Below are 14411 nucleotides of genomic sequence, written 5' to 3'. Positions count from 1 at the left end.
GTGCACGTGTCTATGCCCATGGCCAACAGTTGGAATAGTAAACATATCCAAGCATCGGCCGGACGAAAGACAACTCACCAAAACACAACCGAATCGTATCGTCCAACCGCTCCTAATAGCCCAGTCTACACGTTAGACAGGACAGGGGGCTGTTTACGGGGGATCCTGGCTTGTTTGCCGTGGGCCAGCCAGTTAAGAGAGTGACAGCTGCGGCCGGGTTGTGTGTGCTTCTTGCTTGTTGTTTAAACCCGGCATCCTGGATATGTGGCCGGGAGATGCTGTGTTGTATATTGGGACTACTTTACTGCCAGTGAATGTCTGTTGGCAAGATGGAGGGTTTGGCTGTTGGCCGTATACATGGAGGGAGCTAACTAGCCACCGGGAGGACAATTGCACTTCAGACGATGATCAGTCGAACGGGGATTCGAAGACTGCAAGAAAAGCCGTAGTATATGTTTCGGTGCTGGGAGACAATTATGGTTGTGCCGTTAGGGCTTCTAAACTTTCTATTCATGAAATCTCACTCACCCCACCTGGCTGGAGACAACTAAGAATGTCTGCAACACAACGGCCCAATCCCGGGAAGGAGGTTTCAGGCACCGGGACTTGGGGGTTTTGTCCCTCCTGGCTCCCGGCAGTGGGTGTTGTACCTTCCTTTTTGCTTGACGGTTCTCTTCTACCCGCCCCTCGGTTGTAGATTCCACAGGGTATGCCTTGAGCTCTGGATCTTGCTTGATAGCAGCGCCGGGTAGAGTCATGGAGGCTAGAGATTAACTTATTTAGTTATTCCTTCCCGCCCTTCTGCCCGTAGGTGGAGCCTGGATGAAATATACCCGCGCGGCCGCCGCTCTGGTAGCTCAATCAAGCCCAACCCAGGCGGCCGGGGAACCATGAGCAAGTGAAGTCGCGGAATTGTGGCGTTGCGGCGTGAGATCGCGGCCGAGAACTTAAAACTCCGGGGCGGGCTGGCCGTGGGGGTCGTGTGTTAGGTCTATGGACCTGGCCGGGCGTTGCGGCCGGTGCGCTGCGGTGCGGCCGGGCGTTAGTCGTGTTATCGCTCCGGCATGCATTTTGAAGCGCCCGGACTTTCGCCGGGTATGCGGTCTGGCTTTTTACGGCGCGGTGGGGGACCGGCTTGTGCGCGGTCAGCGGTGGGCAGTGAGCGGGTATGCGGAGGATGGCTGCGGAGGGTGGTAGTGATGCGGCGAGGTGAGGTGAAGTGAGGTGGTTGGGGTGGTGTCAATGATCTTAGGATAAAGCTGAAACCTAACCCTTGTGTTGATAGTCTTCTTTTTTTTGACCTTGCACGTGGCTCTCCTGATTTGGATGGTAAGCTTTGATAAAATGGCGGGTAGGATGGCAGTGTTGTATTCCGTTATTGTTAAGATATATGGTGCCCCCAGTCTTAAAGGTAACATGAGAAAAACGCCAAGTCTCGAATAACTTTTCAACCACGATTGATATTAAAAATATGGAAAGAGAAAAGCTGGATACCATGATGAAGAAGAGTTTGTCTTTCCATATTTTTAATATCAATCGTGGTTGAAAAGTTATTCGAGACTTGGCGTTTTTCTCATGTTACCTTTAAGACTGGGGGAACCATATAAAGATGAACAGGTTGTCTGGGGAGGAAGTAAGCCTAAGAGATGTCGTCGTTGACAGTCCCCCTTCCTTCCCCATCTCACACTTGACTGAGTCAATAACTGGCACTTCAACATTTCTGACTTCTGAACGATGGTAGGTCTGTTATTAGCCAGAACTTTTGTAAGTGTGACATGCAGTCCCGGGTTTCATCCGCATCCGCATCCGGAGGAGTCGTGGGCATAAGGCTGCATCACAGGTGCTCCTGCGCGCTGCTTCTTAGCTGCCAGGTCGAGAAGAGTGGCCTGTGGTTGGTGGAGAGATATTATACCCGCTACAACCTTAGCCCACATTGACCGAGGGAGGGGGTTCGGTAATTTTGGGTATTATGAACAGGGCCAGGAGGGGCGAGGGGAGGTTGTGGGGGGGGGGGGGGGGATGTTCTGATGACCTCACTACACATGTTACTCTTTTTTGGCCCCGGGCCCAACCATTGTTAACAGTAGGGAAAATAGTTGAGCGGGTAACGTTGGCAATGATAGGCTGGACGGTTGGTTCGGATGGATATCTATGTATACTTCTCCTCCTTCCTTCTTCATATCATACTATCACAATACAAGAGCGTGCGACCTACGCCTAACCTAACCTCTTTGAGGGTCGAAACAGATTTATTAGGATTTGTGCCGTGCTATAAGTATACGTATGTATATTGAACTTGCCACGTTTCTGTATATCTATAACGCAATTTGACAGGTTGCAAATGGAATTATGATTATGCACTGATGTTAATGGGTCGGGTTTTGCTGTGCATGAAGTATACTGACTATGCAATATGGATCCAAGTCTCAACGGCTGTGCTGCGCGGTTGCGGTCTTATCACATTGGTCGGTCACGAATGAGTTATCCTTAGCCGGTCCTGCATACAATTAATGAATTATCAATCAATCAATCAATGAACATTGGTCGGTCTACCAGCGGAACCAAATAACGAGTGATAGTCTATGAGTTAAATACTATATAATCTGTCGGTTCATTTTGTATGCGGAGAAATTCAGATGGCCCCTGGTCTATAGAATATCTGACTGGTGTATACCGTTAATTCTCGAATAATCTACTATCCCCGTATTTGTATGTGGTAAGTCCGAACTAAGGCGAATTGGCGTAGTGCAGATACATACTTTTTCTCACCCGGAATTAAGATTTAGCGAAGCGGGGATAGTGGATTTCTCGAGAATTAATAGTAGCTATTTTAAAATGGGGAGGTGGAAGAGTATCTGTGTGGTTGGTATACTTTGTATATATGGGGGGAAGGTAGCAGGGAGGAGATTAGGAACGGTGGAAGTAGCGGTAACAGAGAGCCGTGATGTGGAGGTGTTTACGGTTCATGAGTATTTACCATGCTGCTACTTGTTACACTAACCAGTACTCTCCGTGAAGTGACAATATCAGTTTGGGGGGCACATTGATTGTTTTAAGAGGTAGGGTTAGGACGTTATATGCACCAAATCTGGGAGGTACGAACCTACAGGCGATTTACGGGGGTGTTTATAATAAGTTTGGAACACTAAGTGTATATAACCGCACATAAATACTCTTGTCTTGATCCAGTTAAAGTTGAGTTGCGATATCATCCAGCTAGATGGTTGGTTACATTAGATATGGTTACACTTTATATCGTTGTACCAAATAATATTGCCAAGCAAGTTATCACTACCTACTAGAAACCAAAGCCCAGGTAAAAAAAAACTTTTTTTTTTTTGATTCGTGGGGGCAGTGGGAAACAGTAGTCATTCTGATTCCTGTACCTTTCCCGCCGAGTAGGGTCATTATGAAGATTATCGTTAGGATTATACGTTAGTTGGGGTTAATTGGGGTTAGGTAGCGTTAGGTACGGCTGTATGGGGCGGTAAATGTGTCAAATTTTACCAACGGTAGTAAATTATTTTACCACCGGTGGTGAAAATAATACCTGTATTTATAACCTATAATGCTAATTTTTATGATAAAAGCACAGACCTTTTGGCCAAAAGGGGCCATATAATGCCAATATATATGAAAATTGTCCATCGGTGGCGGTATTTCACCACTGGTGGGAAATTTTCATAAGTTTTGGCATTAATGATTGAACATTTACTTATTTAGTATAGCGCAGCATAAAGACCGAAACCCAGTGTTTATACCGGTGGAAATGTACTAATGTAGGATAGCGTGCAGATACAATGACTGAAATTCAGTGCTTATACCACCGGTGGTAAATAATTTACTACCGTTGGTAAAATTACTTTTGACACATTTACCGCTCCATACGGCTGATCCACCACCACATACAAATATCGCCTATATTGGAGGGCACGCAAGTCTTTTGGTGTGGGGAATGACTGCTGCTCATTTCTTTTTTTTTTTGAGTAAATATGTTCTTGATGGGTTTGGGTCATTTTTACTGATTGAGGGGAGGAATTATATAACTAACACCTTTAGAGGCTGACTGTACTTGGGGTTGGTTTCACAGCAACTGTGCTTTTACTCCACAAAATAAGCTGAGGGTTCCCTATCGACAACTGCCAGAGAGATACAGGAATTCTCCACGTTGTGTCTTGCAGGATATTGAGATAGTAAATGGCTTGACTGATGTAAGAATTTCCCATGTTTCGAATTAGCCAGTCGTATACCTAGTCGGTCTATATTAATATGCATATATCTACAGGTGAAATACACTACAGTACGGATTACCGCTACCTTGGCCGCCAGTCTGCAAAAGTGCTTGTGATGGACCTTGATAGTAGAACCGGCTTGACCCACGTGACGCCTCATGCCTCAACGTAGTATATAGTCCCCCATATTCATAACCGTCTAAAGTAGTACCACATGCCCCTGTGGTGTAGTTGGAGGACGCCAATTAATACTTATGCCCGGGGTGCACACCACAGCTGTACAAGACATGTGGCTTTAGTCCATCTGCAGGCAGCTCTACAACTGAGCTATGGCCATGGACCGGCCGTGCTCGTGCTCTCAGGAAAATCTCGTTTGATCTTTTATCCCTCCTTCTCACTTAGCCTTGGGCTTCGTGTGTGGGTTGTACGTAGAGTTGCTAATGACAGGCTTTTTTCGCAGTGACAGCACAAGACACCGCAGATCTACGAACGATCGACCAGAGCCCAAGTGATATATAAATGCGTACATATCCACCCCTAGTGTCTCTCCCTCATACCAACAGCCTTTGTGCCAGACCCCAAAATGAGGATAAGGCCCAGCTGGTGGCTCTCGGTGGGCGAGAAGGGAAGGGTGGGGGAAGCTACGGGTACCAACATGCCATGGACCTGCAGCTTTCCCAAGGCTCCTTACATGCATCATAGTGGTAGCTAGAGTACATAGTAATTGCACATGCATCGGGGACGTGCACTGATCATGATGATGATGACTTCGCAGTGCGGCGGAGAGGGGGGTGGAATACTTTCCGCAACCCTCTAAGATTATCTATAAGTACATCTCTATGCTGATAGTGTAGGGTGTACATGTAGCCATAACATATGGATTAGATCTTATGTCGATTTGGTAAATATTCCCTTCCTCCTTCAAGAACCAGGGCCTATCCTGAAGATCATTACAAGTGCTGCATGGCTGGTGCCAAGCCAAGGTAATGATCAAAAGTCCGATATATGTAGACCCTTCGATGTTTCACACCCAAGCTTTCTCTCTCTTCACGAAAACAAGCAAACATGGGAAACAAACAATGCGACTTCACCCATCCCCCACGTCTATTTCTGAATGAGAGGAGAGAGAGAAAGAAAAGATAAAAACAGAAAGAAAAAAACCACCACCCCTGCCCTGTCCCCAACCCCGACCTACCCACTGACATAAGCCATAATAACATCTAGGGATTGAACCAGCGCATTTTGGATTTTTTTGTTGTCTAGCTTTTTGGAATCTCAATTTGTGCTGTTCATTTCCACCCCCCTATGAATTTTTCCCCCGAGACCGCTCTCTAATCACCCCCCGTATCCCCGCCCTGCCTCTCCACCACCCTCCCCACATCTCGGCCCCAGTCTTCCCTATCGTCGCACAACAAAAATAAAGCAAGCCCAGCCAACCTATGAAACAAATTGTAGAACGTAAAAGAAATAAGGAGATTGCAAGAAAGTAGTAACACTCATCACGCATGTATCAATCACAACATCCCAGCCACGACCTAGAAACCATAGTGATGGAACGAACGCCGCCTAGTATTGCTAGGTGAAAGTTGTGGCCTCGAGTAAACCACCGCTACCGCTCCGAGGGCGTGGCCTAGAACAAATATGCTGATGATGAGAATCGTGCACCTGACGTCATTTCTTTTGATATTAACCATGACAAGTCAGAAAGAAAGAACGCCCCTTGCACGTCAATCAATCAAGAAGCGAAAAGGGAAGCAACAAAGAAGTAATAGAAAGGAAATAAAATGTAACTTCAACAGAAACAACATGCCCAGAAAGTAGTGTAAAAGATGAGTTGCCAAGAGCACAAAACGGAAAAAAATAAAATAATTTGTGATGCCGACATTTCATTTACTTTAACAGCAACAATTCCCAACGCCGGAATTTTTTTGTTTTGCTCCTCTAGTAGAATGAAGGCTCTATGCGACACCTACTACCTTCGCGCCTTCGTCCTGAATGTTCAATGCGTCCATTTGCCTCTGGCTTTCTCCGGTACTATCATCTGTGATCTGCATTGGCGATCCGCCTCTTACTACCTGCTGGCTCTGTGACGACAAGGATAGGGATTTACCATCACTTGTTGGTCGGGGTTTCCGATTCAGAGTTGCCTTTTCCTCCAACATCTTCCACACGCTCTCCCTGTCGGCGAGTCTTTGAGGTGCGGTTTCTTGGTCGGTTGCATATGCGGCCGTGCATTCGTCAAAGAGCGTTGGGTTAATCTCCATAAATAGCTTCATGGCGTTATATACCATTCCATGGATTGTCCTAAACGGCCGTCAATAAGACGTTTATTTAAGTAAAGAAACCGAGGGCATACCTGTTCCAGTGACCCTTGGAGTTTTCATAAAGCGGTGCAAACATAATTGGTAAAATGACTTCGACATTGTCGCTCACCAAGTTACAAAAGTACTCATTGTTCCAGAAGTATAGCGCTCTCTCAGCGACCTAGTATAGGTGAGATAAACCGCAGTTTTTCTTCCTAATAATGAGTAATAAGAAGCATACCTGGAAATGTGGGCTAGCAACGCTTTTAGCTAGTTGATGGAAAAGCGGCTCCTGAACTTTAGCAAACTCTGCCGGGTCCATCACTTCAAAAATATCCTCGACCTCGTTCAAGTACATGACCTCTTTAGTACTATTGACCTTGGGCCAGTATCTTAACAAACCGAGCACGACCTGTTTTATTACCAAGTCAGACGAAATCCATACCTATCACGGTAGGGAAAAGGGTCGAAAATAACATACCTCCTCAGTCAAAGCCGCATCCTTCTCCAAAAACTGTACTATACAGTATGCCAGCTGTGGGTGGTACATACTCAAGCTCTTGACTTTGTGCAGAGGTAAGAGAACCCTGGTCAAGAACAACTTATGCTCCTCCTTGAGTGGTAGAGCAAATCCGTTGATAATACTTCCCAAGATCTCCAACAATTCGGCAACCCCATTAAAGCGCTCTGTCTCATATACAAACTGGAAAAAGACGTTGTTGATAGATCGTCGGATGTAAGACCGGAGGTTGAGGAATTTCCCATAGATACGGTGGAGTGTAGTTTTCAAGAAATCGCGCTCTCGGGGATCCTCAGAGTCGAAAAGTTCAAGTAACTGTTGCAAATATTAGTATTTAAAGATCGCGCTTGCAAAAGAGCTCAACTAACTTGGAGAACGAATTGGTGATCAATGTACTGTTTCGCAATGTTTGTATTGAAGTCTTGGCTTTCAATGAACCTCAAAAAGAATTCATAGACAACCTGAATATGCGGCCACGCAACCTCTAGAACAGGCTCGTCCTCTTCCGGATCAAAGGCGTCGCCCACAGGGTTCACCGGAGGTGGGATGGGCCTGAAGAGATTCTTGGCGAACATCTCTACAACTTTGGGGTACATTGGCTCATTGATGACCGAGCGGTTATTGGCAACATAATCAAGTAATTCATGAAGAGCCAGACGCTTAATTTCCTTGGACTTCATATCTGCGGAAGCATCGTTGAAATCAAAGATGACGTTGCATTGTTCAATCTTCTGCATGAACAAGTCTTGGCGCCTCTGAGGGGGTACCTCTGAATATCCAGATATTAGAAAGCCAGCCCAACAAATGCCCCAACTTTATAGGTTATAGCTGCAAAGCGCCAATAAAACCTAGATGGAGACATACCATGAAATCCGGGCAACTTTTCTAGCTCCCTCTTCTCTGAGATATCGAACCTGGAACTATGCTGCCTCTTGGGCGTCTTCAGTCCCTCTGGGATCTGGTCTGCTTTGGGTGCTGTGTGTAGTCTGTCGAAAGCTACACCCTTTGCTCCAGCCTTTGGCGGCGCAAGGTCACCGGGCATGGTTTCAGCAGCACCTGGAGGGGGGATATGCTTCCAAAACCAAGTCACGCATAGATTAGCGACCAGGCTCCCGAACCACCAAGCGGGAGGGGTGAGTGGGGGTTTGGGGGCGAGCATACAGGAGCTGAAGACGGACTAATAATGACTGATGGTGTAATCAGCCTTGACGGACTTGCTGCGATCTGTTGCTGTAAGTTCGCCAATGAAACTGTCGATGATGATCCAGCGGGAGACTGGGTCGACGCTATCGAAGAGGCGGGAGAGGATGAGTCTTTGCTCTTGTGACTTGAAGCCTTGTCCCCATTTTCGTGACCATTACCCTTCTTGTCAGAGGTTGAGGATGACGAAGGAGCTGCCTGTCCGGGGGTAGGCGAGGTACCCTTCTCCTTCTTGGATGAGGCTTTGGACGAATCTTTGGTTCGAGATAACTAGTAATATCGAAGCAAATTACAGCAAGAGAAGGTTAGTAACAATGGGCCGCTGTCCACGCCGTACCGCATGTTCATCCTGGAACAACACAAGATCCAGGGAAATATGGGGAATGAGTGGAGGAAGGGGACATACACCCACTTTCTGCCTAAAGCTCTTCATCTTCAAATCCACCTAATGGCAACCGGGAGAGGTAGTAAAGGCTGTTCTTAAAGCTCGAAAGGTCGGGAAGTTTAACAAACAAAGGAGCGACAGGGAAAGGAGGGGTTGCTGTTGCGTTGTGGGGCTCCGGATCAATCAATTCGTGAGAACCAGACAGCGGGAGAAGTCCTGATAGAGATGGTAAGGAGGGGGAAGAAGCGGAGGACACTGTACTGCCAAGAGGGACGTGTGTGGATTGGAGATGGTTCAAGATGGGGGAGGTGTTGGGTGGGTTGGGTTGGGTGGGTGTGCCTGTCGTTGGATAACCACGGGGATTGGGGGGATTCGTAACGGGCGATAGAAACGAGACGTTTTGGCGGGACACAAACAACAGGATGACGGATAGTTGAGTTTGAGTGTGAGACCTTTTTTTTCTCTCTCTCTTTTGATGCTTCAATACGCTATCACCTTCTCCTTCTTTTTCTACTACTGCTTTTTTTTTTCGCAAGAGGCTCGAGGGTGATTTATGATAGTTAGGAGTTGGGCAAGGACTGTTGTTGCAGTTACAGATGCTTGCTGATGAGTGCTTCTTCCTTTCCCTCTTGTTGTTATTGTTATTGTTATTACTAACTTGGCGAACAGATGTGTGAACGAGCCAACCAGGGAAGGAGAGGAGAATCCGGGGGGGGCGTATGCTTCAGTAAGATATTAGATCGCTCTCTCGTGGGTAAGGTAAGGTAGGAACTGCTGAGCACGAAGTCAGGGGCAGGATAGTAGGGCTCAATTGCGAGCGGGGCGCCAGCAACAGAGAGCTGCTACAAACAGAACCCAGGCAGCAAAAGAGATATGCAATCGTCAAAACGCCAGTGTAAACACAAAAATGGTAGAGCTGCTCAGAGGAGCTGTTGTTGTATGTATGTAAGCCTACCTGAACACCACGCGCGGGGTTCGTGTTTGGTGGAGTGAGAAGCAGAAGCAGCCCGTGTGTCTAATAACTGCAAGTTGGTTATCTCCCACTGATTCTCCTCCCACAGCAGCACGTCCTACCTGCAAATCGATCGTAGGTGAGTGAGGTTACGCTCAAACAGGGCACTTTAGTTCGTGATGAGTCAGCATACTCCGCTAATTGTTTCAAGAACGGGAATTATCATGAGAGCCCCCGCAGATCAGATAAGCCAAAAGGTATACGTAGAAAGAATATTATATTTCTTACACGAAAATAACTCAGATATCAAAGAAAAAACAAATATTACCGAGATTTCGTCACTCGTATCTGCATTTTAAAACTTGCCGCTTTAACTGGTGGGGTGAGGTCGAGTGAGCAGTCGTGAATCACGTCACAACTCGCCTATCAGTATCGTAGCATCAAGTCTAGATGCTGTCCGAAGTTACGTCAATAATGGAAAAGATAGGTCACAAAGGATATTCGATAGTCGCTCATTGGGCCCTTTTAAATTAAGATTACAGAAATGGTCAACAGTTTCGTATTTACCAGGCCCACATGTGCACACACTCGACACAATCAAACATATTACCACGAACAACGTGGAAGAGAGCATTAAGACAGGTGGCTACCCATACAGGAGATTAATAAGATAAAAAAAAAAAACACTAGACGCCATTAGAATAATCGGTAGAGATAAACGCCCAGATAAGAAAAATGCAAGAACGCAAAGTGATCAGTTCACATCGCCCCGTTCATACGCCCCCCAAAAGAAAAGACCGCGCAAGTTACAAAAACCCTCCTCATTATCTGTCATGTCATGTCAAATGAGAATCATCGCTAGAAGGTGACAAAAGAAAGCGTGAGAAAGCGTGAGAAAAAGAGGTATCCTAGAAGACTGTGAACAAACATAAGAAAAGTAGCACTTTTGAGTAGGTATAGTACTAAATGTTTACCAAAACACTGTAGACGTCGCGTCGTTTCGCATGTATACTCGTTAATCGTTAATTCTAGTGAGCAGAATACTTATTGCAGTTGCCCTTTAACAATAGTATTCAAACAAGCGGCCAATTCCGTTATTTGGCCACAGCACCCCATCTGCCTTTTAACCCCTCCACCCAACGCCCATAGAGCACATCAGCCAGCTGATTACCGGCTGGCGTCGAACCCAAATAATTATCATCGACCTCGTCGCCGAAATCACTACTCTGCCTTGAACTCCTCCTCTTCTTTTTATTCGCGACATTGCTAGATGCTCGTTTGGTCCTTGTGATGACCTTAGGTGTCGGTTCTGGGGGCGGAGATGAAGATGCCGCCGTTAAGGTTTCACTAGAGAGGGAAGGCTTTGGTGTTATCATCTTTGCCGCTGCTTCTGCTGCCGGGGATTTCTGGAACGGCCTCGAGCTGGCCAACTGTCGAATAGGCTGATTTTGGGCTTGTGCTTCCGGCTGTGGCTTTGGTCGATGCTGCTGGAAACGATCCATCATTGCGCGCAAGAGCTCGTAACCACTCTCCGGATCTATGGCATCAAGTTGACTCCAGGCCTCGGCCAGGTTAGATGTTGCAGCCGCTGTAGCAGAATTGCCATTCTTTATGGCTTTGTTTTCGACCTTTACTACCGTCAGAGTCCGCCTTTTCCTATCAGGAACACACAACTTACCTCAAGAAGCGTCTTCTGCACGACCTTCGAGAAAAGCTTTCTCCCCAATTGCCCCTCCTCCGTAGTCGGAATATTCATCACTGGTTTCTCACTCTCCAGCTTCAATCCCTTCTCCAGCTTCAGTTCCTTCTCCTGCTTCAATTCCTTCTCCTGATGGTGAACCGCCTCATAATTCCTAGGTGTATTCTCCGGCACCCTCTTAAACTGCCGAACCGTCGACGGCGTCTTCCCATAATCTGTTTCGGCCGTCATTGGCCGCTCCTGCCTAGCAGGTTTCTGATTAGTCCTAGTAGGGGTAGTCGACTCCAACACCGTCTTCTCAGTTGGTTTCTTTGCAGTTGAAGATCGCCTGCGCTTCTGGTTATGGGCTTTGGCTGTAGATTCCGAGACTTTCCGAGCCTCGGTGACACTGACGCCACTTTGGGGGGCAGCATTGAGGTTGAGCTTTTGCAACGCTGAGTTCATGCTACGTTCTGAAATAATTTCGCTGGCTCGCATGGCGTTCTTGTGGTGGTCAATTCGGATGGTGCCCGAGTGAGGGTTAGTGCGGATTGTGTCAAAGTCCCAACTCTCTTCGGGCTGGCCTCCAAAGGTGTTCCTATGAGAACTAGAGTAAGCAACTGCAGGTTCGATTGGGATCTAAAGGCAACGAACATAGTCTCTTCGTAAAGCCTCGGGTGTGATTTCGTTACACCCCGAGCCTCCCTCTTCATCTGCCAAGCCTCCCTCCTCTCAATTAAGCTCTGCAGCTCTTCGACTCTTCCGGCATTCTTAATGAACCTATGGTTCAGAAGCTCCCTCGCACTAGCTCTTTGGTTAGGGTCCTTTACTAAACACCTTTCCACAAAATCTTTGAAATCCCTACTCCAGCGATTACCCTCCAAGCGTGGTGCAGGCTCCTTTGGAATAAGAAACAGCACTTTCATTGGGTGTATTGTCGAATGCGGTGGCTCTCCATTGCACAATTCCATGGCCGTGATTCCTAGCGACCATATGTCGGCTTTGAAAGAGTACGGGTTCTCCTGTGAGATGACTTCCGGAGCCATCCAGAACGGCGTGCCGACGAATGTGTTGCGCTGCGATTTGATATTGTTAAGTTGCGTAGCAACGCCGAAGTCGGCAAGCTTGACCTGGCCCGTTCCCGAGAGGAGGATGTTTGCCGCTGTTAAACCCTGAAGTAAGCAATTGTTTCATTAACATTTACAAATTGAGATTTACCTTTGATATCGCGGTGAATTTTTCCCTCTCTGTGTAGATATTCAAGACCCTGCAGGAGCTCTCGCATAACGATCGCAATATGTGCTTCACAGAACGGCGCCGGTTTCAACTACCTCAAGTTAGCTTTCATCCCTACTAGTAGCACTCTAGAGGTAGCAAGGAATCCTCGGCTTCACATACCAAATCCAGACACGACCCACCCGCCAAATACTCCATAACTACGATCATTATTAGCTTTCTTCCTCTAACCACAAATCACCCAACACCAACACCTATGATGTCAACAACAACAACACAGCACAACACAACTTACTGATCCATAACTTGAAGCCGCGAACAAAGCTACCGTAGTATTGTGTGACAAACGGGCTCGCGCAACTACTCAATACCGAGATCTCCTGCTGTATCTCCCGGATGTCGTCTTCGCTCGACTCGAGATCAATCTGGAAAAAGAAACAAAAAGCAATATATTGTCAGTAGGCTAAATCCTCGTTTGGGTTGGTGCTGGTGGTGGTTGTGGTGTGCCACGTCAAAAACAATTAATGGGGGGATGGGTACATGTTTGATTGCGACGATTGTGCCAGACTCTTTCTCAATTGCTTTGTACACGACCCCGAAACTACCGCCTGTTTAGATTTTTTTAAAGTCGGTTAGTAAAAACTTTAAATTTGTTTTTTTTCTAGTCGATGTTTTTTTTTATTTTTTTTTTAATTGGTATTGTTGATGGGATGGATTATGGGATTGAGAGTTTTCTGGGGCCTTGTGTAACTCACTCCCAAGTTCCTCCAACACCTGGAAACTGGATGCTAGAACATCAACCGACGTGTTTGTGTAGTTGACGGGCATCCTACTACAATCTCTCTTCGACCGCGCTCTTTCTCGAGGTCCCCTGGGGGAAGGGTTTGAGTGTAGTAGGTAGGGTTGGTTAGTGGTGGGGGGGTGAGTGAGTGTGTGTGCGCGTGTGGGTGAGTGTGTGTGTGTGTATGAGGAAAGAGAGGTATAGTATGGTTTCAATCAAACAAAAAAAGTATATGAAGGAACACCGATTCTTGAAGGGAAATAGATATAAAGGTAAAGTAGGTAAAGTAGGGTTATGTAGGGCGATTGATATGAAGAAGTGATGTTCAGACTGGGGGGGGGGGGGTCAGTCAGTTCAGTCTAGGTTAGAGTGTGGTGTGGGTTAAAACGGAAGGGCAGGGTGTGATTGTGGTGGTGGTGGTGGTAGTGGTGGTGTTGGGCTGGGTTGGGCTCTTCCGAACACCACTACTACAGTCTATCTTTTTTGGCTGCTACAGGCCCGGGAAGACGCATCGTGGTGCTGTGGTGTTGTTTTGATTAAAAAATTGTGACGCTGTTGCTGTGGTTACCTTCTTTCGCTCTCGTTCGTCCTGTTCCCAGCCCCCAGGCTCTGCTCGCTCACCACCACCCCCCATGCAAGGGGCGGTCCGAGGTAAGAGCTAAGCTTCCGATTTGATGCTTGCTTGCCTGGGGGCTTACCTAGGCCTGGACAGTGGGTTTTTGCTTCGCGGATCGCGCATCGTCTGGGGATGGATGGCGCCCTTATTTTTTTTTTTTTTTTTTTTCGTCTGATGATTTGGCTGCTACTTCTACTTCTGGACGCGTTTTCGTGTGTTGCCCCCCCCCATTCAGCCATATACGGGCGTTTCAGCTCGTGGGACCTGGTCTGGGCTTTGGGGGGGGGGGGGTTGTGTGTATGTTTGGTTTCACGTTTGAGGTTTAGTTTCTTCCGTTTGATGCTCACCCCCCCCCCCCCCCTTCCCCCCCCCCCCATGTTCAAGAGCAGAGCAGAAACATGGAGTAACCGTGGAAGGGCTGATCTGCGCTAGCTACGCTTTGGGAACCTTACTATAAATTGTCGGCCGGGTGCGGGTTTTTTAGACTCATTTCGTGATTAAGGCACTG

At 47.1% G+C, this 14411-nt stretch overlaps 4 protein-coding genes across 4 annotated transcripts; 1 reads left to right on the top strand and 3 right to left on the bottom strand.

The window, feature by feature from the left end:
* Positions 1-371: 371 nt before the first annotated feature.
* H6S33_004005 (uncharacterized protein) lies at positions 372-892 on the bottom strand (the record flags this gene model as incomplete). Its single annotated transcript, XM_044835364.1, has 3 exons — positions 372-463; positions 534-763; positions 834-892. The coding sequence occupies 3 exons, from the start codon at positions 890-892 to the stop codon at positions 372-374; spliced, it is 381 nt and encodes a 126-aa protein (XP_044691539.1).
* Positions 893-6190: 5298 nt separating this feature from the next.
* Positions 6191-8688, bottom strand: H6S33_004004 (uncharacterized protein; the record flags this gene model as incomplete). Its single annotated transcript, XM_044835363.1, has 9 exons — positions 6191-6273; positions 6343-6536; positions 6589-6716; positions 6777-6947; positions 7017-7370; positions 7424-7824; positions 7920-8127; positions 8217-8525; positions 8662-8688. 9 exons carry the CDS (start codon positions 8686-8688, stop codon positions 6191-6193), a joined length of 1875 nt encoding a protein of 624 aa, XP_044691538.1.
* Positions 8689-9236: 548 nt separating this feature from the next.
* On the top strand, positions 9237-9820 carry H6S33_004003 (uncharacterized protein; the record flags this gene model as incomplete). The annotated part of the gene is made up of 5 exons (XM_044835362.1): positions 9237-9250; positions 9310-9367; positions 9431-9585; positions 9670-9731; positions 9804-9820. 5 exons carry the CDS (start codon positions 9237-9239, stop codon positions 9818-9820), a joined length of 306 nt encoding a protein of 101 aa, XP_044691537.1.
* Positions 9821-10686: 866 nt separating this feature from the next.
* H6S33_004002 (uncharacterized protein) lies at positions 10687-13334 on the bottom strand (the record flags this gene model as incomplete). Its single annotated transcript, XM_044835361.1, has 9 exons — positions 10687-10755; positions 10888-11220; positions 11271-11868; positions 11925-12432; positions 12489-12597; positions 12669-12706; positions 12802-12931; positions 13047-13114; positions 13262-13334. The coding sequence occupies 9 exons, from the start codon at positions 13332-13334 to the stop codon at positions 10687-10689; spliced, it is 1926 nt and encodes a 641-aa protein (XP_044691536.1).
* Positions 13335-14411: the final 1077 nt, after the last annotated feature.

Source organism: Morchella sextelata (assembly GCF_020137385.1).
Source record: "Morchella sextelata strain SCLS chromosome Unknown scls_16, whole genome shotgun sequence".
Classification (NCBI taxonomy): domain Eukaryota; kingdom Fungi; phylum Ascomycota; class Pezizomycetes; order Pezizales; family Morchellaceae; genus Morchella; species Morchella sextelata.
The sequence above is the reverse complement of the archived record's forward strand: the minus strand, read 5'-3'. Positions and strand labels throughout refer to the sequence as shown.